Consider the following 23,915-nt stretch of genomic DNA (forward strand, 5'->3'; position numbering starts at 1 on the left):
TATCTCCTGAGGAAGTCATCATTGAGAAGTCTCTTAGGCTGGGATTCTCAGCTACTAATAACGAAGCGGAGTATGAAGCCTTACTAATAGGAATGGCAATGGTCAATAAGCTGGGTGGAAAAGCTGTGGAAATCTTCTCGGACTCGGGGCTTGTGGTGGGCCAGGTCAGAGGGGAACTAGAGGCTCGAGATACAAGAATGCAGGAATACTTGAGCCAGGTTAGGCGTATACAAGCAATTTTGAATTCTTTAAAATAACCCATGTCCCTAGGAGTGGAAATGCCCATGCAGACTCTCTGGCTACTCTTGCCACCTCCTCGGCTCAAACTTACCTCGGATGATCATGATCGAGAACTTGGGCACACCTACCCGAGGAACAACGGAAACGCTAAGGTCAACCAACAGTTCAGCGCGTAGTTGGATGGATCCTATAATACTATTCCTTGAGAAGGATACACTGCCCGAGGACAAGTCAGAGGCAGAAAAGATACGAAGGAAGGCTCCCCGATTTTGGCTATCCGAGGATAAGAAGTTGTACAAATGCTCCTACTCTGGGCCTTATCTGCTCTGTGTACGCCCTGAAGCGTCGGAGGATCTGCTAGAAGAACTACATGAAGAAATTTGTGGCAGTCACACTGGAGGAAGGTCTTTGTCTCACAGGGCGATCACCCAAGGGTACTGGTGGCCAGGCATGCAAAAGGAAGCACAGGAGTATGTGAGGAAATGTGATCAATGCCAAAGGTTCGCACCAAATATTCATCAGCCTGGAGGAGTTCTCAATCCTCTTTCTAGTCCTTGGCCTTTCGCTCAGTGGGGCTTGGATATCGTTGGCCCTTTCCCTAGAGCAGTAGGAAATAAGAAGTACCTGCTGGTTGGCACGGATTATTTCACGAAGTGGGTTGAAGCTGAGCCTCTGGCTAACATCAGGGATGTTGACGTCAAAAGATTCCTATTAAGGAATATCATTACTCAATTTGGGGTTCCTCAAACTCTCATCTCGGACAACGGTCTGCAATTTGATAGCAAGGCTTTCAGAAGGTATTGTACCGACTTGGGGATAAAAAATAGGTATTCCACCCCAGCCTATCCACAGGGAAATGGACAGGCCGAGGCCGTCAACAAAGTCATAGTGGGTGGACTTAAGAAAAGGTTAGATGATGCAAAGGGAAGATGGGTGGAAGAACTTCCGCATGTTCTCTGGGCATATAGGACGACGCCCCGATGATCAACAGGGGAGACCCCATTCTCAATGACGTATGGAGCTGAGGCCGTGATCCCTATTGAAACTGGCTTTCCAACACTGAAAACTAGTAATTTCACCCCGGATAGGAATGATGAGCTGTTAAGGAAAAGTCTAGACTTAATAGATGAGCGACGAGAAAAAGCTATGGTTCAATTAGCGTACTACCAGCACAAGCTGAAGCAGGGTTATGATGCAAACGTCAGACTAAAGCCGTTAGCTCCGGGAGATTTGGTGTTGAGGAAAGTCTTGGGAAATACCAAAAACCCAGCCTGGGGAAAGTTGGGGCCCAATTGGGAAGGGCCATATCGTATTACATCTGTTGCGGGGATAGGGGCTTACTATTTGGAAGATTTAGATGAAAAAACCATACTCCATCCCTGGAATGTAAGCAACCTGAGAAGGTATTATTATTAACAAGTTGTGCTTTACTTTCATTTATAATTTATCTTGCTCCCGCAATATGTGCTTCTAAAATGAATGGAAGTATTAAACAGAAGCTAAGTCATGTCAGGTCCTCGGACCACAACTTAGTGGAAATTAGTACACTATGAATGGAAGTATTAAACAGAAGCTAAGTCATGTCAGGTCCTCGGACCACAACTTAGTGGAAATTAGTACACTATGAATGGAAGTATTAAACAGAAGCTAAGTCATGTCAGGTCTTCGGACCACAACTTAGTAGAAATTAGTACACTATGAATGGAAGTAATAAACAGAAACTAAGTCATGTCAGGTCCTCGGACCACAACTTAGTGGAAATTAGTATACTATGAATGGAAGTATTAAACAGAAGCTAAGTCATGTCAGGTCCTTGGACCACAACTTAGTGAAAATTAGTACACTATGAATGGAAGTAATAAACAGAAACTAAGTCATGTCAGGTCCTCAGACCACAACTTAGTGGAAATTAGTACACTATGAATGGAAGTATTAAACAGAAGCTAAGTCATGTCAGGTCCTCGGACCACAACTTAGTGGAAATTAGTACACTATGAATGTAAGTATTAAATAGAAATTAAGCTATAACAAACTATTTAGACATCAAACTTACTTGGAATCTAGGTCTTCTGAAAGGGGTTCATGTGACTAGAGATGCATATCGAAGTAAATGCTATGAGCATCACTTAAAGCATTTCAAGGGGATCAATACCCCTCTGGATGAAACGTAAAAATGCTATCCTAGGTATGTGTAATTTTCTAATGAATGTTACAGGGAGCCTTTATAAGGCCGCGGAGGTCACTGTTATAGCCTGCTTTGAGTTCTCAATAATCGAGTATAAAGTTATGATTCTTCCCTATCATGTCAACTTTCATCCTTTTTACAATCCGAGATCATAAGAAAAGTAGATAAACAAACGTAAGTAATAAAGAACAATCATACATGAAATTATACAGGTAATAAACGAAACCCCAAATATCTCTTATAACTTGCTAAAAAGAACTACGCGTTGCAACCAGGAACATCCTTAAAAGGATTTAAAAAAAAAAAAAAGGAAAAATGAGATAAAAAGGACACTAAAAGGAATTTGACTACAAATAACTATTTGGTTAACTTTATTTGGAGCTTGGGAGGGGCTTTGCCAGCTACCTCAAGAGGAACGTCCTTTTCCTACGCCACGGGAGCGTCTCCAACAGGCAGGGTAGTTGAGGCTAAGGCCTGTTCAAAAGTATGAGAGGCCGCTCCGTCTTTGGGCCCTGCTACTTCTTTGGCCGAGGATAGATCCTTTGCTTTTTCAGGCACTGGTGACTGCTCCTGCTGATTGAGTGTGGGAGGAGCCTGAGTCTGAACTTCTTGAGGTGGCTCAGCAACAATAAAAGATACCTCCCCTTGTGGAGTAGAGGGAGTGGAGGCCCGAATAGCTGGGGGGAAGTAGATATTTTCAGGTTTCCTCAACTCTGAGGAGGATTCAACTCCAGCTCGGTCGAGAGCCTCTTGCCAGGTCAAGGCACAGTACTCCCGGCACACGACGGGCACCTCAGCTCGGAAAGTGTCCTCTGTCTTGGCAACGCCCATATTGTAACCCTGCTGCTCAGCGACGTCTTTTTCTTTTTCAGCCTCGGCTTTGGTTTTCTCAGCCTGATCTCTGAGCTTCTGGACTTCTTCCAGTTGTTTCTGCAGGGCCAGCACCTGTTCCTTAGAGGTTGCTAGCTGGGCGTTGGCGTCACGCAGAAGCCGCCCTTGGTCCTCGGCCTGTCTTTGGAACCCCTCCAGAGCTGAATCAGCACTCTTCCGAGCGCTTTCCTCGGCTGCTAACTTCTTCTTCAGCTGCACAATGTTTTGCTCGGAAGCATTCAGTGTGCGTACAGCTGTTATCTTTTTCTTCTTCTCCTCGTCTATTTGATTGTAGTAGGATTCGACTATCTCCTCCAGCCTGAAGGTGGCTTGAACGGCCTAGAGAAAAAGGAGTTAGAAATACGCAAAAAAAAAAAAAAAATAATAATAATAAAAATGTAACTGTAAAAGCGTCGTACCATGCCCAAATATCTTTTGGTATTTTGAAAGACCTCGTCCCTCTTGATCGCTCTCAGCTCAGCCATGTCCCTGGGAAGAAGAAGTGTTTCCTCTAATGCTGAGGCGACTCGACACCCAAGTCCGCCACTAAAGTCCCTAATTGAAGCATCCTCCCTCAGAGGCCTCTTATCGAGCATAGGGGCTGGGAGCCAAGCCTTAGGATCCGAGGACTGAGTGGTTGTTTTATCCACCCCTTGTTGTGACCCATGACTTGTTTTCTACTGCTTAGCAGCTCTTTGGTCCTCACCCTCACTGGTAGTGTGAGTCCTCCCTGCGTCCGTCACTTCTTTGCCCTTCGGCTCTCTCCTTCTCTTCGGATCACTGGGCTCAGTCATAGTTGGTTAGGGTGACTGAGGAGGCGGAGGGGGGAGAGGTGGAGGGTTGACCTGAACTTGCTTTTCCACCACCTTGCCAGGCTGGCCCTCAATTACGTCTTTCAAACTCCTTTGACTTCTCCTTTGGATAACCATTTTCTTAGAAGTCACCTCAGGAGATTGAGGTTGGTCAAAAATTTCAAATTCGTCGGCAGAATCAGGCAACTCTACAAGTCCTCCCGAGGTGTCTTCTTCTTCTTCTTCTTCGGCCTCTTTTTCTTTTTCTTCTTCTCCCTCTCTCACTTTTTGGGGAACGGAGCGTGATGATGAAGCTCCTATAGAAGGAATGGCCTTAGGCAATGGTTCAGTAAAGGGCACACCTTCAGGAATAGGGGTGCCCTCAGGAACAATGAATCCCTCAAAGGCTACACTAATACAGTGGAGCCGAGGATCTTTTGCCTTTATCACATACTTGGGAGCCTGAAAGGCTTTTGAAGCAGGGTCGTACTTGAGTATTAAGTGTGCTGCTCTTAATTGGCCGTCGGAGGGATTCACATACACCTCGGACCGCAGAATTCTATCTAAGCTCTCCCTATTAATCAACCTGAAATTGCGTCTAGTGGCACGCTTGTCTGGAAAATAATTAAAACATAAAAGGAAATTTTTGTTAGAAACAAAAACTGCTTCAATTAAAAAAATTAATCTGACTTATCAGGGGCGTACATCCTAGGAACCCCACCTGGTTGTCCCTCTTCAGTCGGGCAAGGCAAACTATCATGCCACTCCCCGGAGAAAATAAGGAAATCGTCTTTAAAACCCTTGTTTGAGGTAGGGAGGCACTGGATCAATCTTACTGCAGGGTACCTAGACTTAAGGTAATATCCCTGATCCTTCAAATGATTGAGGTTATATACCCAGTTCACATCGTGATGGGTCAAACCTAAATTGTACAAGGCGTTTAAACCCTCTATGCTCCCAAGCACCCTGAACATATTCGAGGCGCACTGCGTGGGAGATAATCTAAAGAACCTGAGGTAATTTCTCGTCAGACTACCCATTGGGATAGTCATCCCTCCCTCGACAAAAGCTATCATGGGGATGACTATCTCCCCTGTTTTTCTATCGTGCAACCAAGTTTGGGGGGAAGCGTATCTCATATCCACTGTTGAGGGAATCCTATACTTAGCCCTAAATGATTCTATTTGCTCCTCGGAATCAACTAGATACTTAAATCTACCCATTTTCTAACAGTAGTAGAGAAAAATTGATACAGAAGATGGAAAACTAGGGAGGGTCAAGGAAACTTGTAGGTTTGGAAAATAAGCTCCTCGGACAGGCTCTTAGTATTTATGAGAGCGTGGAGTAATGAGAGAGAGACAGATTCAATGAATATGTGTTGAGAGGGAGTAATTTGTAACTGAAGAAAGATTTGATTTGAAAGGTACTTTATAAGGGCACAGAAAGTAGGAGCGGGAAAAACCCTACCCATAAATGCAAAGGATCCCCCACCGTTAGATTTGCATCAGGTCGTTGAACGTGTGGGACAACAAAGCAGTTATCATTTAATAATGGCGTGCTCATGACGCCGAAACGTCAGGAGCGTGCCTTGGGCAGACAAAAAGACATTCTGAAAGCGGGGGAAACCTACGAAATAAATGAAGGCTGGATATCAAAATCTCCCTTTTTCCCGAGGTGGCAAAAAGCGAGATTTTGAGAGGCTATTGTGGGGCCTGTTAGTAAAAAAGATATAGTAATCCTCAGAAGTGGGCTCGGGGCCCAACGGCCCAATCCGAGGACGATTAGTTATCCGAGGATAGCCTAAATTTTTTTTATTATTATTAAATGGATAATATTGGAGAAAGGAATGGATATTGTATACAGCGGCATAACGCACGTCCGAGGACACCAAAGTCCGAGGTGAATGTAACTTTCATTTTATTGAGGAGACTCTGCAAAGTTGTATCTGAACTGAAAATTGAGTATAAACCTAAGGAGGAGTCGGGGAAGGTAGCAAATATCTTCCAAGGCCATTACCTCCACATTAAATGCTTTCCAGCTAACCCTCTGGCCGCATTAATATGGAGGTGATACCTGAACAGTGACTAAGCAGCTTTATGGCCACTGAGTAGAAAGTTCCGGTAGGTGCTGGATGGGACAGAAAGAAGCTCCCACGATAAGAACTACACGTGTACAATGGAAACAGAGGGGAGAACGGAGTATATAACATAGAAACGAATGAAATAAAGAGGGGACTTTTTCATAAAAAAAAGAGAAAAAGAAAAGAAAGACGGACTGAAAGAGAGCCGAAGAGAGTTTTTCTCAAGGAATGAACCTAAAACATCCTTTGTTACTTGATGAGTATAACCTTTCCTGTCAAACAGTACAAGTTCTTGTACCCATGCTCTAAAAATTTATTGTTTGGGCTTGTTGGGCTGAAAACCCATTCATACTCAGGGTCAAATCCAAATTGAGTCCCTACATCAATTTTTGTATAAATCAAATGTTATTTATTATTCAATCAATAAACTTATTTTTTATATACAATTTTAAATCATAAAAATTTAAAATTTTAACATTTATTTGATGACATAACAATTGACATTTGATCTTTTTAAAATTTTGTAAGCATGAAAAGTATAATAAGAACATACAATCATACGATTAGATTTTCAAAATTCACACTCAATATAAAGATATATGAGAAGTTTGAAAGATTTCTCTTTTAAACTAATTTGGAGAGAAACTTTGTTATGACTATTTCTGTTTTACATTCCCTCTTGTACCTGGAAATTTTGAAACTGTTACAAGCAAGCACAAGAAAATTTTATCATAAGGAAGCAGAGTACAAAAGCATTACCACGTGATCGATATTTATAGAAGGAATATAATAACATTGTCATGTCAAAATTGTGAGTTCTTTAAATAGGATTTGGCTTCCTCTAGTACTTTTTAAATTGGAATCTCCTTTTATTTTAATGAAAAATTACCATATTATCCACTAATTAAATAAAATGTGAAAAATTAAAACTTACAACTACTTGCCATTGTATATTTAAAACAAAAAAACATGTCCAGTTAAAAAAAATACTGGAAGTAAGCCAAACCCTATCAAATATTTATTTTCCTTGGATGGCTAAACCCTCCAATTGGAACAGAAAGAGTTGGCTGAATTGAGATTGAGTTAAGCAATTGCAAATTCATCCAAAAAGGCAAAAAGAAAGATGCAAATTCATACGCAGTTTGCAACTGTTGAGAAAAAAAAAAAACGTATATGATCCTGTAATCTGACAATCAAAATGAAATTTTGAAAGTGCCAAACATTCATCTTCAAAATCTTCCTCTCAGTGATATAGGCACCCAATATAGAGTAGCATATTAAGTAATGTTCAACTATCCTAAAACGAAAATGTTTAAAAACAGAAACTATAAAGATAAGTTTCTGATTATGATGTCCACAATGCGTGCATGACATGCAATTGACTCATATCAGTGAACTTCAGAGACATTTTGTAAAGCTCTCTCAGCTTTTCAGCATCTCCAGACCTATTGGATACAGGATTTGGTTGAGAAACAGAAGCAGACTTGTTTGCACTGGCTGAAATTGTCATGGCCAGGATTTTCTTCAAAAGCATTTGCAACTGTCTCCAGAATTTCTCATGTATCTCAGGATAGCTGATTCGGAAAGAGTCTGATTCTTTATCTGATAGATGGCGTCCTTCAAGCATGCGTGATAGAGATGATTCCAGCATCTAAAAAGAAAATGCAATATTATTAATCTCTCTCAAAAAGTGGAGAGTAAATGAACAACGCTATGCAGACCAGGACATAATATTCATTAGCAGCAAGCCCATGATTTGTTGATACATCATAAAATTTTGAACCTGAGGAAACAGCCCTAACCATGTTACAGGACAGAAAGAAATGATTCCTTTGTTATCCTAATTTTTACTGAATCTCATTCAATAATAATTAATAACCCAAGAGATGCTAATCTTTTTTATGATGATGCCAAATACAAAAATGTGCTCACATTGGCTTATGATGGAACTACATAAGATTTGTGTATAAATTGCTGAGCGCTATCTTGAAGTTTTTGTAACTTTTATAGCATGGCAAAATAGATCTAACATCAGATTCCCCTCTCAGATCAGAAAGGTTTTCATAATATAGTGATTTAAATAGCATAATTTTTTTAAAGATAATTAATTTAGTTTTGACATGCAAATTTGAGTAAAGTGGTAGGATTGCACTACTTAGGTCTTAGGTTAAGTCTTACTCAAGGAAAAAACTCGACATACTAATTATTAAAAAAAAAAATGCAAAATTGGGTTCTTAAAAAGTCTTATCATCAAATTTTTTCCTTAATGAAATATGACTTGAACCTAAGAGTTACCTAGTGTAATCATACTGCTTTATCACCCAAAGCTGAGTAGAGACTCAAAAGCATTGTTATCATTATCATCATTATTTCCATTGCAAATAGCGGAGATAGCTCCTTGGCAACTCAGTTTAGCTGGTTTGAGAATCAATTTATAAAATCTAGGCTGGCCCTTGCATAGCCCATCCGTAATTCTAATTGTGATGAGGAATATATTTTGGTGTCTTATCACATTTTTTACATGCCATGGAAGTGTAACACATATAAACATTAAAATAAAAAGGTGCGCATTCAACAAGGGAAAAACAGGAATATGAGGCTCTCCTTTAGCTAGAAACAAAAAGTACAAGAACATACCGTGTTTGAGTGTAAAAGGCCTGAAAGGCTTAATGACAGAGCTGATCTCTCTATGATTATAGTCAGGTACATGCTGGGATGTGTTTGTGGGCCATAAAAGTCCATGGCTCTTTGCCAGTTTCTCTCGGCCAAGGAGGCATACTGCTTGACTCGTTGGAGAATGCTGTTTTCAGCTTTAGACAAATTGCTTTTCTTATGATCTGACTCCAGAAACTTCAAACAACAGTCCCTTTGGTAGCAACCTAGATGAAAGTAAGCATATGCAGCCTCCTGTTTGCGCAATTCACCTAGTGATTCATACACAGACAATGCCTCTCTTATTGCATCATTGGCTGAAATCTCATGCTTTCTTGATTCTTTCCTTCCCTTTCTTTCACTAGAACTGGCATAAGCTACATGCGTATCTTCCAACGCTCCATTTTCATAAACTTCTGCAGTTACATCTTCTTTTGCCAATAGCATGCCAAGCCTCAGATATGTATGAGCAAACTGTGTATATACCTCATTCCTCAAGTTACTTGTCACAGAATCAGCCTCTTCAGTGATATAATTCAGTTCTGACTTTGCTGCCCCATAATATCTGAGTGATTCACTATATTCTAGTTTTGCAGTCTCCAATGCTTGGTTGTATGCATTACGGAAGATTGCATGTGCTTTAAGAGTCTCAATCTTTGATACCATCTCTTCAGCCAATGCTCGTCTGCCATGGCCCAAATTACAGTTAATTAATATAATGTTGGTGTGATCAGAAACTGCTCTAAATGCGTCGATAGCATCTGCAAAAACATCTTCAGCTCTGTTCATTTCTTTTCTTGCCAGTCTGTTACGACCTAGTTCGTTACAAACCCACCCTTTCTTCTTGACTACAAACTGTAATTCTATTGAACCAGATGGAAGTCCACCCAATGCCTTTCTAGCTTCTTCATAACAGCTTAGGGCAGCTAAAAGATTATGCTCTGCATCTTTAACTAAAGGACCCCCAAGGTACTTAAATATCCCACCAATTTTCACTTTAGGTGTTTCTCTAGGAGCTGTTTCAGTTTGAGGTAAGACTCTGGAGCCTACATCACGCATCTCCAAAAAACCCTCCACTTTTTTGGAATTAGTCCCCAAAGGTTTTACCCCATCAGTGTAAGAATCTTCTTTTCGGCTTTTATCACCTCTGCTGTGCTGAAGACACTCAATATCAGAATTTTTCTTATAATGCATTTGGTGAGGAACACAGTCATCTTCAGGGTTTCCCAAAAGTGAGTAGGCCGTGCCCTTAGCATGTGGTTTCTTTGATTGTTTTCTGCCATAAGCTACTGAGCTCATATCTGCATTGCTACTGCTGGCACTACTACCACTGCTTGCCCTGTCACTCTGGCAGCTGCAATTTACCAAGGAACATGAACTGCAATTCTGGTTATGCTGCACCAGCTTCTTCTTGAGCCTTTTAACTTCTGTAGCCACCTCAGAAGACATTCTCAGTTGTCTACTACTGGATTTCCTCTCTGCCTGTTTTGAGATCTCTTTTCCATTTATCACATGGAACTCAACATAAACATCTCCAACTAGTGTCCATGCCTTGGCCCAGAAAAGGTAAGTGGAAGAGGATTGTTCAAGGGTTTGAGAATCATCTGCAGAGTTGGATAAGTCATCTTTCTCATCAACGCTGTATGATCTTGCGTTTTCATTTCTTTCACTGAATTTTTTCTGCCATGATGAGCAACTGATCATTGAGGAAATGAACCTCGTGTCTTCAAGATGCTGGGGCATTGATCCATAAACAGAACATGCCAATTCTGCAACCTTCAAAGCCTGATGTAACTGGCCATCCTCCATATAAGCTTGACCAAGTGCCAAATAAGATTCTCCAAGCAAAAGAACAAGTTTCCATAACCTATGGTCCAATTTTGATGTTGGAAGCCATTCCCGAATGTCGCAAACTTCAATACAGTCAGCATCACCACAAGCACAAACAGAAAAATGAATAGATGAAGGCAACTTATCATTAGTTTCACTGACTTCCTCCAGCCGTAGCTCAGTGCTCTGCAGTTGGCGCATCCATCTAAGAGACTTGATAGCCTGAGAGACATGATGCACTGCGGCTAACTTTGAAGAAATGGGATCAGCAACAGTTTGAACTGGTGTTGGAGACACCTTGCACACTGCAAAGCTTTCATCGCCACTGGAACTTGGTGCAGCTCCATCTGGATCCCTTTGTTCCTTGTCACCTGCAGCTATCAAATTTTGGGAAGCAGACAAATTTTCCTCCATCTTCTCAGAAACTTCTGATACTAAATCTTGATAACTTTGTCCATCTTGATAGCTTTGTCCCTCTTCATATGGTTTGTCACCTGCAACTGGAGAGAAGACCCTTTCATGGAAAATTGATTCAGAAATATCACTAACAAAGTCCAAGGATTCTTCCTCAGCATCAGTAACTGTAACTTCTGATTCTACAGGAAGAGATTCAGATGTCAAATCCAGCTCTTCATCATAATTTAAAATGAGCCTCGCAAATTGTTCATGAGCAAATGCACGCACAACCTGTTTAGCATAATATTAAATGTAAATCACATTATATTTCCAATGTACTATAACTAAATTTAACAAATTACAAAAAAGAGTTCAACTCTAGAATAAAAGTAACTCCATAAACATACCAGATGATCTGGCTCGTCCAGAAAATCCAAACATTTTCTAAAGAACCTCACACATCTGGCCCTATTATTAGGAGCCTGCAACAAACCGTCAATTTGTAAGAGATATTTTGAGGCCACTAGGCAACATATAAAAGAAAACAGTTATTATCTCTTTTTTTTTTTTGATAGGTAATAAGACTTTTATTGAAAAATTGAACATCATGTTCACGATGGTGAACACTTTGAACAATGAAAAGAAAACAGTTATTATCTCTTTCCCACCATTGAAAGCGAAAGCCTGTGACCAATTCGGTACAGGAGAGTCCCTAATGAATACAAGGAATCACTTCGTGTATGCAATAGAGTAGGTAGGGAGCTTGAGGCATCATCACAATCATTGGAAGAATGGTTCTTGGGAATGACAGAAAGATCAAAAAGTTGAATTACATCTTCGCCAGCACTTTTATAAAGCTGCAAAAATTGAAGTCAGACAAGAAGAACAAGCTCACCAACAATTTTAACTTTAAATACATGAAAAAAAAAATTATTTTGGATAGACCCAATACCAAACCAAAAAGATTCCTTCAGAAAATAATATACATATAATCTTTTATTATATAAATATAACTAATTCATTACAAAAATCTATTAATTAGGATTATAACAAACAACTATATGCATATTTCTTATAAATATGAGAAACAAAAAACCAAATAATTTGATAAGGAGGTATCCCTATCATAATTACCTAGTAGAAGATGATTTATACAAATAAGAAAATTCCAGATAGAGAATATGTACAGCTAAGCTATTATTAAGTATCAAAGCTGCCTTGTTGGCTTCATCATGATTATTAGCATCTTTGGTTTTAGTGTATTAGTGGTCATTAGTAAAACTAAAAATAACTATATGTGAGATCTCTTGAAGATCATGCTCCTCTGCCACACTTTCTTCATCTTCTCTTCCTGGTGTTCCAAATATATACTTATAAAAAAAAAAAACAGTTGACAGATTTGAATCACAAATAAGGAACTTTTCACTGATTTCTTTTTTATAATTCCAATACATTTTATTCATTTTGGCATAAAGAAAAATTTTAAAACCTTCATTTTGGCATAAAGGAAGTTCTATGATATTAAAAATTTGGCGAAAAGCACGTTTTAGTCCCTACATTTTCAGGCGATTCCATTTTAGTCCCTACATTTTATTTTTAAGAAGAACATGAAGAACGTGTTCTTCATTTTTTCCTTTTTTTTCCTCTTCCTTAACGCGCTTAATAATAATCTCCCAATCTCTCTCTCTATACACCACCACTCCTCTTCTTCTACACCTCTGGACAAAGACAAAAAAAACCGTGGATCTATCTATATTCCCATTCTCCACCGCCATTTCCAATTCCTAGCTCACATCTTTCAAACTCCAAATCTCTGCGAATCGTTCTATTTCTGTTTCTAACAAATATATGTATATATATAAAACAAAAAAGCTTTGAATTATCTTAATTTGAAAGTAAAGCAGAAACAGAAACAGAAACAGAAACAGAAACAGAAACACATGGCTTATAATTTCCCAGATCTACACCAAACCCACTTCTACTACTAACGAATTCAGATCGCAAACCAGCCTACGTCTTTTCGCAATGTCAGATCTGACGCTTTCGGAGCCGCAATCCCACATCGACCACTTCGACCGCCTTCCCGACTCTATCCTCCTCTTGATCTTCAACAGGATCGGCGATGTCAAGGCCTTGGGTCGCTGCTGCGTCGTTTCGCGCTGCTTCCACTCCCTCGTCCCTCAGGTCGACAACGTCGTCGTTCGGGTCGACTGCGTTATCTCCGACGACGACTCTTCGTCTTCTTCTCTTTCTTCGCCGGCCATCTCCTCTTCCTCCAACAAGTCTCGCAACCCGTTCTCGAACCTCTTCCGCTTCGTTTTCGGCGCAATCGTCAGTGGGTGTTTGGTGATTTTGTTTCTGGGTTTCGGGTTTGTGGTTTGATTTCTGGGTTTGTGGTGTATGATTTTCTGGGTTTGTGGTGTATGATTTTCTGGGTTTGTGGGGAAGAAAAATGAAGAACACGTTCTTCATGTTCTTCGGTGTATGATTTTCTGGGTTTGTGGGTTCTTGATGTTCTTCGGTGTATGATTTTCTGGGTTTGTGGGGAAGAAAAATGAAGAACACGTTCTTCATTCGGTGTATGATTTTCTGGGTTTGTGGGGAAGAAAAATGAAGAACACGTTCTTCATGTTCTTCCAAAAAAAAGGAAAAAAAAATTAATTTAACTAATTTCTTTTCTTTAAAAAAAATAATTAGGTTATAACTTTTTATATTATTTTTATTTGAGGTGGCTTTTTTTCAAAAATTAAATTGCTGACGTGGCATTTTGAAATATTATTTTTATCTGATGTAGCTTTTTTTAATATTATTTTAATAGACACGTCAGCATTTACTGTTGGACCGTTTGCCACGTATGATATTTCTGTTAAATGAGTAACGGCAGGGACAAAAATGGAAGCGTTTTTCAGGATAGGGATTAAAAGCGGTAAAAATAAAATTTAGGGACTAAAATGGAAATCGCCTGAAAATGTAGGGACTAAAATGTGCTTTTCGCCTAAAAATTTATGTGGATTTTCAGGTCACTAATTGACTCAGGGATAAGTGGATTCATTCAAATTTAGATCACATTATACAAGGAGATTAATTCTACATATTCGAATTGAAGGGTGATATAAATCAGTCTATTTCCAACATCATATCCATGGTTAGTGCATTCATTATTAGAAGGTAGTTCACTTTTAAAAAGGAAAGTAAATATAAATCAGTCTATTTCCAACATCATATCCATGGTTAAAGCATTCATTATTAGAAGGTAGTTCACATTTAAAGGAAAGTAAATATAAATCATGACAGTACCCAATAAGCGCCAGGATCCTGCTTGCAATTTTCTTGAAGGAACCTCAAAACAGAGAGGCCATTTTGCTGGACAACGTAAGGATGAAAAGCAGGAGTGCCGTCCTCAGAGATTCCTTTCAATAGAAAAATATCATCTGTTTTCAGAAGCTCATAACCTTGAACAACACCATTTTCATGATAACAGATGGCCAACTCAGGCACACTCGCCATGACATTGTCAAGCCAAGCTTCAAGCCAAGTTAATGGAGTGACCTGTGAAAACATTGATGTAAAGCATAATGAAATTTGTGAAGAACAAAAACACGAAAAAAATATATATTTAGAAGTTCACTCCCACCTGTCGTGTAACATCCCACAAATGCAAGCTTACAGCAACATATTTTTCGTTACTGAACAGAAGTAAGTCACTGCCCAAGAGCATACGGAAATTGTGGAACTGCCAAAACAAAACCCTTAAAAACTCATCATTACTGACTCTTCTATGTTTTTCAGACTCTTGCATTGAGCTCCTGGGCTTCTCGCCAACTTGTGAAACCTTTTTGACAGGATGATGCCCTTTACTTCTGTTATTCTTCTTATTTTCCCAAAGAAGGCCATCCTGTTTAACTTGTGGGTAGTCAGAAAAAAAATTGAATCCTTCATCTTGAACAACACTATCACTCTTCCCCACAAAATGAGTTGTACTTCTTCCAGGAAGTACGGAAGAGTTTGATTGCTCCTGTGATGGGACATGATGAGTTGGAGGACAATCACAAGCCTCCATTCTAACTGAATGCATTGCAAAATTCAAAAATAAAGATTGGTCTGCACATTTTGATTGATTATGTCTTCTAATGAACTTTTCCCCCTCTTCAACATCAGGCCTGCGCTTTAAAAAATAAAATAGATGTTAAGAGCTGTTTGTTTCTCAGAAACTCAATACTCAAAAGCTATTGATTTTTGAGAGTTAAAATTAGAAATCCAGAAAATTATTGAAATCTATTCTAGACTTCTAGTACTTTTGTTTAAATCATTTTACCTTGCTCCCATTATGATGAAGAAATTCATTTCTTTATTAAAAAAAATGGCATTGTGGCACTAGAATATCAGTATCAGTAATTCAGAAAATTATATTATTTTTATTTTTACTTTCTTTTAGAAAAGGGGGAAAAACATTCTCACTCTGGTCCTACTCCATGAGCCTTGCCTCAAATTAGATAATTTCAAAATCAAATCTGAAAGATCCTCTTGCTCTACATTGACCTCAACCTCAATGTATCATTGCGAACCTAGCAATGCCATGTAGCTTGGGGGCACTACAGAGCAACTCAGGCCCTAATGAGGACATCAAGCATTTAAGTGGGAGAGAATGTAATACCCCAGATTGTATGGATCAGATTAGACTGAATTGAATGAGTGTTTGTGTGTGGGCATGTACAGATTCACATCGAGTGTGTACTATATAAGAGGCTACAAGGAGCTCCAATTATAACTTAACTAGTATTTTTAGGCAGATGTAGCCGCCACTTTCTTTGCGTTGTGACAAATAATCTTCATTTTGGTGACTTGGCAATCTAGGATGTTGAATGGGAGCTCGAACTTGCCCACCATGCTAACTGGGATGGCTCAACTATAGGTTTTAGCTTTGTCAAGCTTGCACTTGATGAGGTACATCTCAACACTGCCTTTGGCAAGGGTATCAACAGCTAAGTTGCCAATTGGGCTGCAAACAATCATGAAAACCAAGGTTTCAGTTGGTTAGTTTTGGATTGGATTTGAGGTGATCATATGGAAGTTCTGGGAAGTTGGGTTGGTATTGAGAAGTGAAATGGGATTTCTCTACCAAGGTTTGGTGGGGTCCAATAACAAATTTAGAGCAATGATGATCGTTTGGATTGGTTTTACCCTCTTTACTACTATAGTTTTTATTTTTTATGTTCTGAAGTGGCTAACATTATGCCATGTAGAAGGAAGTTTGGTTAGATGTGATGGCTGAGACTTCATGGAACTAGGGGACCAAAAAGAGAATTTAAATTATTTTTCTCTTTTCTAGTAAACTAAAAAAAAAAAAATTCTAAAGTTTTTTGATATCGATATTCTAGTGTCAAATGGCCATTCTTTTGGCTTCGTTATGACATTTTAGCTTGGACAATGCTGACAGATATGGACAGATGGACGAAACTGACCACAACTTTAGAGCTAAATTGACCAAATCTAAACTTCAATGACCAAATTGACAACAAATCCAATCTTAAAGGGATTAATATGTAATAGGATGACAAACAAAGCGGTATATGCAATAACCCACCCAGTATTCAGAACAAGCGTCTGTCCAATACGATGGACTCCAATTGATAATCGAGCCTTGGAATAAGGCATTTTAAAGATTTGCTTCAGAATGTCAGCTGGAGCAATCACATCTATCTCATCCCCATACTCAACTAAACCAGATACCGCAAGGGCCTCACATTTCCTAGAAAGATTTGATGCAACAGCGCCACCTTCCCATGGTAAACCTGCCAAGTATGAGTGCCAAAATAATACCATCAGATATAAATTTTTTTTTGATAAGTAAAATACTATTGAATATATCTGATTCATAAAAGAAGCAAATTATAATATTAAAATAATTATTCGAATGCTGTTTACATTAACACAGTAGTTCAAACATCAGATAATAGATATTGTTACAGAGACCACAAAAGGGACTCACACCAATGCAGGAAAACATTTGCAATTATATGCACCAGCAAGTGAAAGGGAAATGTACAGGATATCTTACAGAAACTATTCTTATCAGAAAAACCTCTTTTTTTGTTTATCTATTCCTATTCCTATCGCCAAAACTATAAAAACTAAGCCATGGATCCAGTGGGAAATAAGAAGAAAAAGACTATAATGGAGTGAAACAATGCTAACATCTCAAAAGAGAATAGAGTTGTCAACTCCCAAGTACTGACAATTGGTGCCTAGACAGAAAGATATTAGGAGGCTCCAATGGTCTCTTTTCAATTTATTCAGCCTACACGAGATTGGTCACAGTGCAAAACTAATAGCAACACCAGGATATTAAACACATGTACAAAGAAGAAATGAACCCGTGGACAACAGTCAACGAAGGAAAGACCGAAAGAGTGCCCAGTGAGTAATGTTTTGGGCATTTGAAAACTGGCACGCATAGTATTTAGGGTTTCAGAAAAACCTAAGAAGCATAAATAAGGACATGACACAACAATTTTAGAAAAATTAGGACACAACATGGTGAGTATATGAATTTTTTATTTTTAGATAATAAATTTTTATTGATATAAAAAAAAATAGAGGCACCCAGTATACAATCTCGCAAATTAAATAAATCTATCAAATCACTAGCCAAACAAATGGATTGGCTATGCAAAACTGACATCCAATCCAACAAAGTTCTAAAGAAAGCAACTCTAGAAGCGATCTTCGGCTTCCAACACAATGAGGACATGCATGCAAAAGTGTCCTTGGCATGTCTGACATAGAAACACCAGGGATTTCAGGGTGTCCATGCTTCTTAGGCTGTGTTTGTTTCGTGTAAAACGTTTTCCGGAAAATACATATTTTCCGGAAATGTTATTTTCCGGAAAAGGAAAATATTTTTAAGTGTTTGGTTGAATTATGAAAATTGTTGTGAAAAATATTTTCATGTGTTTGGTTCTATTAGGAAAATGCTATTTTCCGGCAGCAAATTCCGGCAACAACACAACAACAACAACAACAGCAAATTCCGGCAACAACAACCACAACAACAATCAGTTCATCCAAAAAAAAAACAACAACAACAATCAAATTAAAAAAAAAAAAAACAACAACAACAATCAAGTTTTAAAAAAAAAACAACTGAGAGATCGAGGAAGAGAGAGCTCGAGGTGCGATGGCGCGATCGAGGGTCTGGGTCTGGGTCGAGCGGCGTTGGAGCGATGGTGCGATCGAGGAGGCGATGGGTCTGGGTCGACGACGAGGTGCGATGGCGCGATCGAGGAGGCGATGGGTCTAGGTCGAGCGGCGATGGAGCGATCGGCGCGGTGCTGCGATTTCCCTTTGATTGATCGGCGCGGTGCGACGGCGAGGTGCGAGACCGGTGCGATGGCGAGGTGCGATGGGCGCTGGGCTTGGCTCGGCGATGGTGCCGTTTCGTGGGTTCGTGCTCTCTGTTTCGTGGGTTCGTGCGACTAGGCTTGGTTCGTGGGTTTGTGCTCTCCGTTTCTCAATTTTCCCGAAAATGCCATTTGAAGTGAAAATACAAGGTGAAATGCATTTCCGCCTAGGGAGGGGTTATTTTCGGTCAAAGGGAAAATTATTTTCCGTTGACCCAATTTTCCTAAGCAGCCAAACACCCAAATTTTACGTAAATTGATTTCCTGAAATCGTTTTCACCCAATTCAAACGCAGCCTTAGAGAAAAACTCATGATGAACATTCGAACTTCTCAGTAGCAGTTAGTTTGACTAAGTGAGATCAATTTATTTTCCTGGAATGTCTTTAGTTTCCTGAATGCATTCATGTAGTTCTCTAATTTAGTTTCTTGATAATTCTAGTAGTGAAAATCCTTGAAGACTCAAGGAAAATTGGAACCCATTAGAGAGTTCTCTTTCTCCAGGCACCTGATTGTTTTCTTTCTTCACTTTTGCAACGGTGGATTCCTTTGAGTAGAACCTGACTCTAAAATGCTTGCACTGCTGCACATATCCCAATTTCCTAGATTTTAGGTTAAAAAAAAAAAGAGAGTGAAGCAAAGTGTGAGGAAATGAGATCACCAAAAAGGATATAATACCTAGAAGGCAAATCCAATGCTAAGGAAAGTTCTTAATTAAAAGAACCATTGTTCAAGCCCCCAGATGGTTGCTGCCATGTGATGAGTTAGGCTAGTGGTTTTAGAAAAATAGTGAAGAGTAATAGTTTTTTTAATTCATCCTTTTTCTTTTCTCTGCTATGCAAGCAATAAAAGGAGTTTCATAAGTACAAGTAACCCAACCTGTGAAAAGCGATGCCCAAGCATCAAGCTTAAAGAATGTACCACTAGGCCCTGGCCCACCCAACTGGTTATTATCTGAGTTGGACTGTCTCAGTGAAACACAATTTGAGCACTTATGGAAATAGTTGAAGCAGCTCAAAGAAGTATCAAGCTTGGACTCTGTTCACTGAGAATATCTAACAACTAGACTTGACGTCAAGACTAGACCATGCAACTACTCCTACCATCCTTTCTAGGTTGACAAATTGACCCAACTTACTAGATCCGAGTGAGTGAGAGCCACACGTTAGTAGGCATTTATTCAGCCAAAGCAGCCTTCACTTCACCTTCACAAACAAAATCCCCTTTCTGAAAACTTTAGCAAGGTCCAAAAAATCCAAAAAACACACAACGCCCATTATTAATATAGTAGACACGAGTTCAATTTTTTGACAAGGGGCTAACATGAAAAAACATTGGAGAGACAAGAAAGTGGCGCAGGACAAAAATTAAAACTGATGCAACACCAAAATTAAAGAGCAGAAAATTAAAATAAACTAGGCCCCACACCTAGGGGCACCTAGAATCAGCACCAAGCAGGAAAGTAAAACCTAGGATCCACATCTAGGGTCACCTAGAATCAGCACCAAGCAATTTAATGAAAACTCTAACAAATAACTCTGATTACTCAAGAAAATGATAAAACAATATTGAACTCTAGGTTCCTTTAAAAGAGTTCCAAACTTATTATCTTAACAGGAAAAGAAAATAACTCTTAAGGTTGGCAAGTGCCTTCCACCCAAAGTGACAAGTTGCGGATTCGAGTTTGGGGATAAGTCTCTCCAAAAAAAAGGGAGTAAGTTTCCAGCCAATCATGAATCGCCTCTCTAAGACCCCACAAAATGCAAGCTTTGTGCATTGAATACAAGGAAAAGAAAATAACCCTACCAGCCTAGTAAGAAAATGAATTAAATTCCTAAACCAAGAAAGAAAAAGAAAATAACAATTACAAAAAAAAAAAAAAAAAAATCTTGATTAAGCCTTAGGCCTAACTAATAATAGGTTCCATCCATAAGACCAATGGTTGTGCCATTGTCTTCTTCTTACACCTATGTCCACAGGCTTAGGTAATTGGATGCATATTTTTGTGCCTGCACTATAGAGTTCACCAAATTATCACCATGCTACCAATTAAACATCTTGTGGTAGCCTAGAAGTCAAGTATAATCTGGACTACAGAGGATAAGTAAACAGAGACAATAGGATAAATGCAAAATATAAATTTGTAATTTATTAGCTCTTTCGCTTCATGTTAGAAGTGTTACAAATCAAACACCTATCTAGGGAGAAATTTTTTAGTCCACCGGGAGAACCGCATCATCCCACTCAATAATATTGTGCCATGTTTGATAATTTATTGAGTCAAATCCTAGTCAACAATCTCATAATTATAATAATAATAAATAAAAAAAACTTCATCTTCACCCTTGCTGCCGGTGGCTCCACTGCCACCATCACCAACTCCAGTGCCAACAGTGACGGTGGTCCTCCCCAATATAACAAAGAAGCTCCAAAAGAATCAGAAAAATATGCAATCTTCAATCTCATTCTTTTTTCCCTTTTTCCTTATTTGGCAAGATGCTCAATTCTCTCACTTCAGGTTCTAATCTCCTCTGAATCAACCAATTTTAATTTGCTATATTTCTACCTATACCCACACACACATACATTTTTCTGTTCAAGTTTAAATATCTATTACTTCTTAAGTGCCAATATTATTATTCTTTGATTGCTGAGAAAATTTGAGGAAAATTAGAGAAAAAAGCTTCAAAACTTTCAAGATTTTTGTTGTATTTCTGTGGTGTTGCAGATAAATTTGTGTATTAAGCTACACGATTGTTTTAGGCTTTCTGGAATAACTATGGCGGTTAAGAAAGAATACAACAATAAAAAACTTGGGACTACAGATTTTTTATGTTTTACTAAGGAGGACCACCGTCACTCTGCCACTGGAGTTTGGGGATGGTGGCAGCAATGGAGATGGTGGTGGTGAAGCCACTGGCAATAGTGGGTGAGGATGAAAGTAAGTTTTATTTTTATTTTTTATGACTGATCACTGGATTGATGACTAGGATTTGACTCAATAAATTGTCACACATGGCACAATATTATTGAGCGAGAGGACCACTGGGAATTGCTGATGTGACCCCCTAGACTCCCAGTGGAGTGAATAATTACTCGGGAGTCCCACAACGGCTCTCCACAGTATTTTTTAAGTACGCTTACAAATGACTTTGTGAGGTTAGCGATAGGTGATTGGGCTATAGTTTTGCTAGAAGTAAATGCAAAATTGAATGTTGAATGTATATACATCCCAAAAAGATAGAACTGAAGGAGTAGTATTGGTATAAAGCTGTATGCATATGAATCATGGCAAAAAAAAAAAAGGAAACTTTGCATCTGCAGTAAAGTGTTTCTGGAGTTTATAAATCTGTAGATACTCATCAGTCTATACATGCTTTTAAGAAAAGTGTGTGTGTGTGTGTATATATATATATATTAAGGCCAAAAATGACAACATTGAGATGTATAAGTGGATAAGCAATAGACATGCCAAGAGCACTTAACCGGCACCTTCTGGTGTGTGTTTGGGAATTGTTGAAATTTTTTTTTTCTTTTTGCTTTGCAAATAATCTAGCTTTTAGGAGCATTCAAATACCAGCTCATAGCATTGTATACAGGGACTTTTTTTGATCGGTCTTGAGCTTGAGGATTCACTTCTAGTGATTCCATTAAGTTGTTTATAGATTTCCTTTTTTCCTTATACATAATTTTTTTTCCCTCTATCTGTTTTTGTTGTTTGAGCATATTTTTTTCAGCTATTTCATTCTTCTGTATGAAGTAATCCTTCTTCAATAAAACTTTTATTATTACTTATAAAAAAAAAAAGCTACCTTTTAGGTTTTCATAACACATTAAACAAATAAATTACCAAAAACTATATCTTTTGATAAACAATATGCAAATACTACCGAAAATAAGCAAATGCGTTCATATTTTTTGGTGGCATTTGGCATTTCCCATATATGGTATGTAGAGTTTTGAATTGTGTCTATATTATTAGTTAATATTCTAGCACCAATACAATGCCGTAATATAATTGTCACTGAATTAGGTACCTCCGGTGGCAGTAGTAGGTTTGGAATTCGTAAGAATTGGCGGCGAATTCAGATCCGTCTCCGTCGGAAGCATCCGATATCGCGGAGCACTCACTCTGTGTGTATATAAATACAAAAATAAAAAATCAACAATTCAAAATTCAAAATTAAACAAGAGAGAGAGAGAGAGAGAGAGAGTACGTGTGGTGGAGCGAAGGAACAAGTGCGGAGGAATTGAAAGCATGGAAGGAATTGTCGGTGGGGACAGGGATAGAACCGCAGAGGAAACCCACGGGCTTTGAACTTGAATTTGGCCTAACCACTTCAAGTTTTCCCACGCACTGAAGCTCTCCCTCCGATTTCGCCATTTCTCTCTCTAATTGGTAGTATAATATTTCTCTTCACTATGTATGTATTTATGGTCTCTAATTTCAACTTCAACGAAGTGCGTGCGTGCGTGGGTGCCTCTAAAACCACTCAGTTAGGACACCACCACCACCACCTCCATCATCTTCTACTATAAATTTTCAGAACCTGCTAGAGACCTTTTTTGCCTTTTGGTTTGTTCTTCTTTTTTTTTTTTTTACTATTTTGTCTTAATGGCCCATTTTTGTTTAACAATCTATGTGTCGGGAAAGTTAAAGTAATATGCTTTTTTTTTTTTTTCCTAAATACAAAATTTAATTACTTATAAATAGCTATTAATAAACGAAAAGCCTCATTTTCAGCTATTGAATTATCAAAAAAAAAAAAAATTAATAGGTATCTATTATGTTTTTATGCCAAATTAAATATTCTACCATAAGGAATTGTTTTATTTTTATTTTGTACAAGGTAAGAAGTATATCACTAAATATTTAGTGTGATTTTGTTTGTATATGTAATTATATATCATACCTTTAATTGTCTCAAAAAAAATATATCATATCTTTAAAAGATAATATGATGTGTCAAGATTCTGATTTAGGGTTTAAATTTAAAATTAATTTAAAAAATAAGAATAATGACAGTAAGATTTGTGAGGTCCCAAAACTTTAAGTGCCAAAATATGATGGAGTTGACCAAAAGTCAAACATTATCAATTATATATATAAAATTGGTCGATAATTCATACAATGCATGTGAAAATTTAACAAAATATAATTTTTTTTTCTTTCTATTTTTCCTTAAATATAAATTGATAATTATGGTAATTATTAAATATTATTACATATTTTAAAAATCAAACCGTTGAATTGCATGTTTTTTATTCTCTTAATATATGTCAAAGGCCTTGTAGTTGAATAGGCACCTCTCCATGTACAAATTGCTTGGGAGCCTAGAGGGGGGAAATAGTTCAAACTACAAGATTAGCAGCATGTTGTAATTATCTCTCAAAAAAATTATTCTCTTAATATATATGTCAAATTTTGTGTCAATTAGATATTATATATTATATGATTTATAAGTTTTTATTT

General features: G+C 38.3%; 1 protein-coding gene across 1 annotated transcript; it reads right to left on the reverse strand.

Moving 5' to 3' along the window:
• Window positions 1–7,365: 7,365 nt before the first annotated feature.
• On the reverse strand, window positions 7,366–23,053 carry LOC111984630 (uncharacterized). Its single transcript, XM_065774319.1, has 9 exons — window positions 22,660–23,053; window positions 22,480–22,574; window positions 16,629–16,836; window positions 14,679–15,204; window positions 14,342–14,593; window positions 11,713–11,901; window positions 11,452–11,526; window positions 8,804–11,335; window positions 7,366–7,817 (listed from the first exon to the last, which is right to left on the reverse strand). Exons 1-9 carry the CDS (start codon window positions 22,824–22,826, stop codon window positions 7,512–7,514), a joined length of 4,350 nt encoding a protein of 1,449 aa, XP_065630391.1. The 5' UTR covers window positions 22,827–23,053; the 3' UTR covers window positions 7,366–7,511.
• Between the last annotated feature and the right edge of the window lie 862 nt (window positions 23,054–23,915).

Source organism: Quercus suber, unplaced genomic scaffold (assembly GCF_002906115.3).
Source record: "Quercus suber isolate HL8 unplaced genomic scaffold, Cork oak 2.0 scaffold_90, whole genome shotgun sequence".
Classification (NCBI taxonomy): domain Eukaryota; kingdom Viridiplantae; phylum Streptophyta; class Magnoliopsida; order Fagales; family Fagaceae; genus Quercus; species Quercus suber.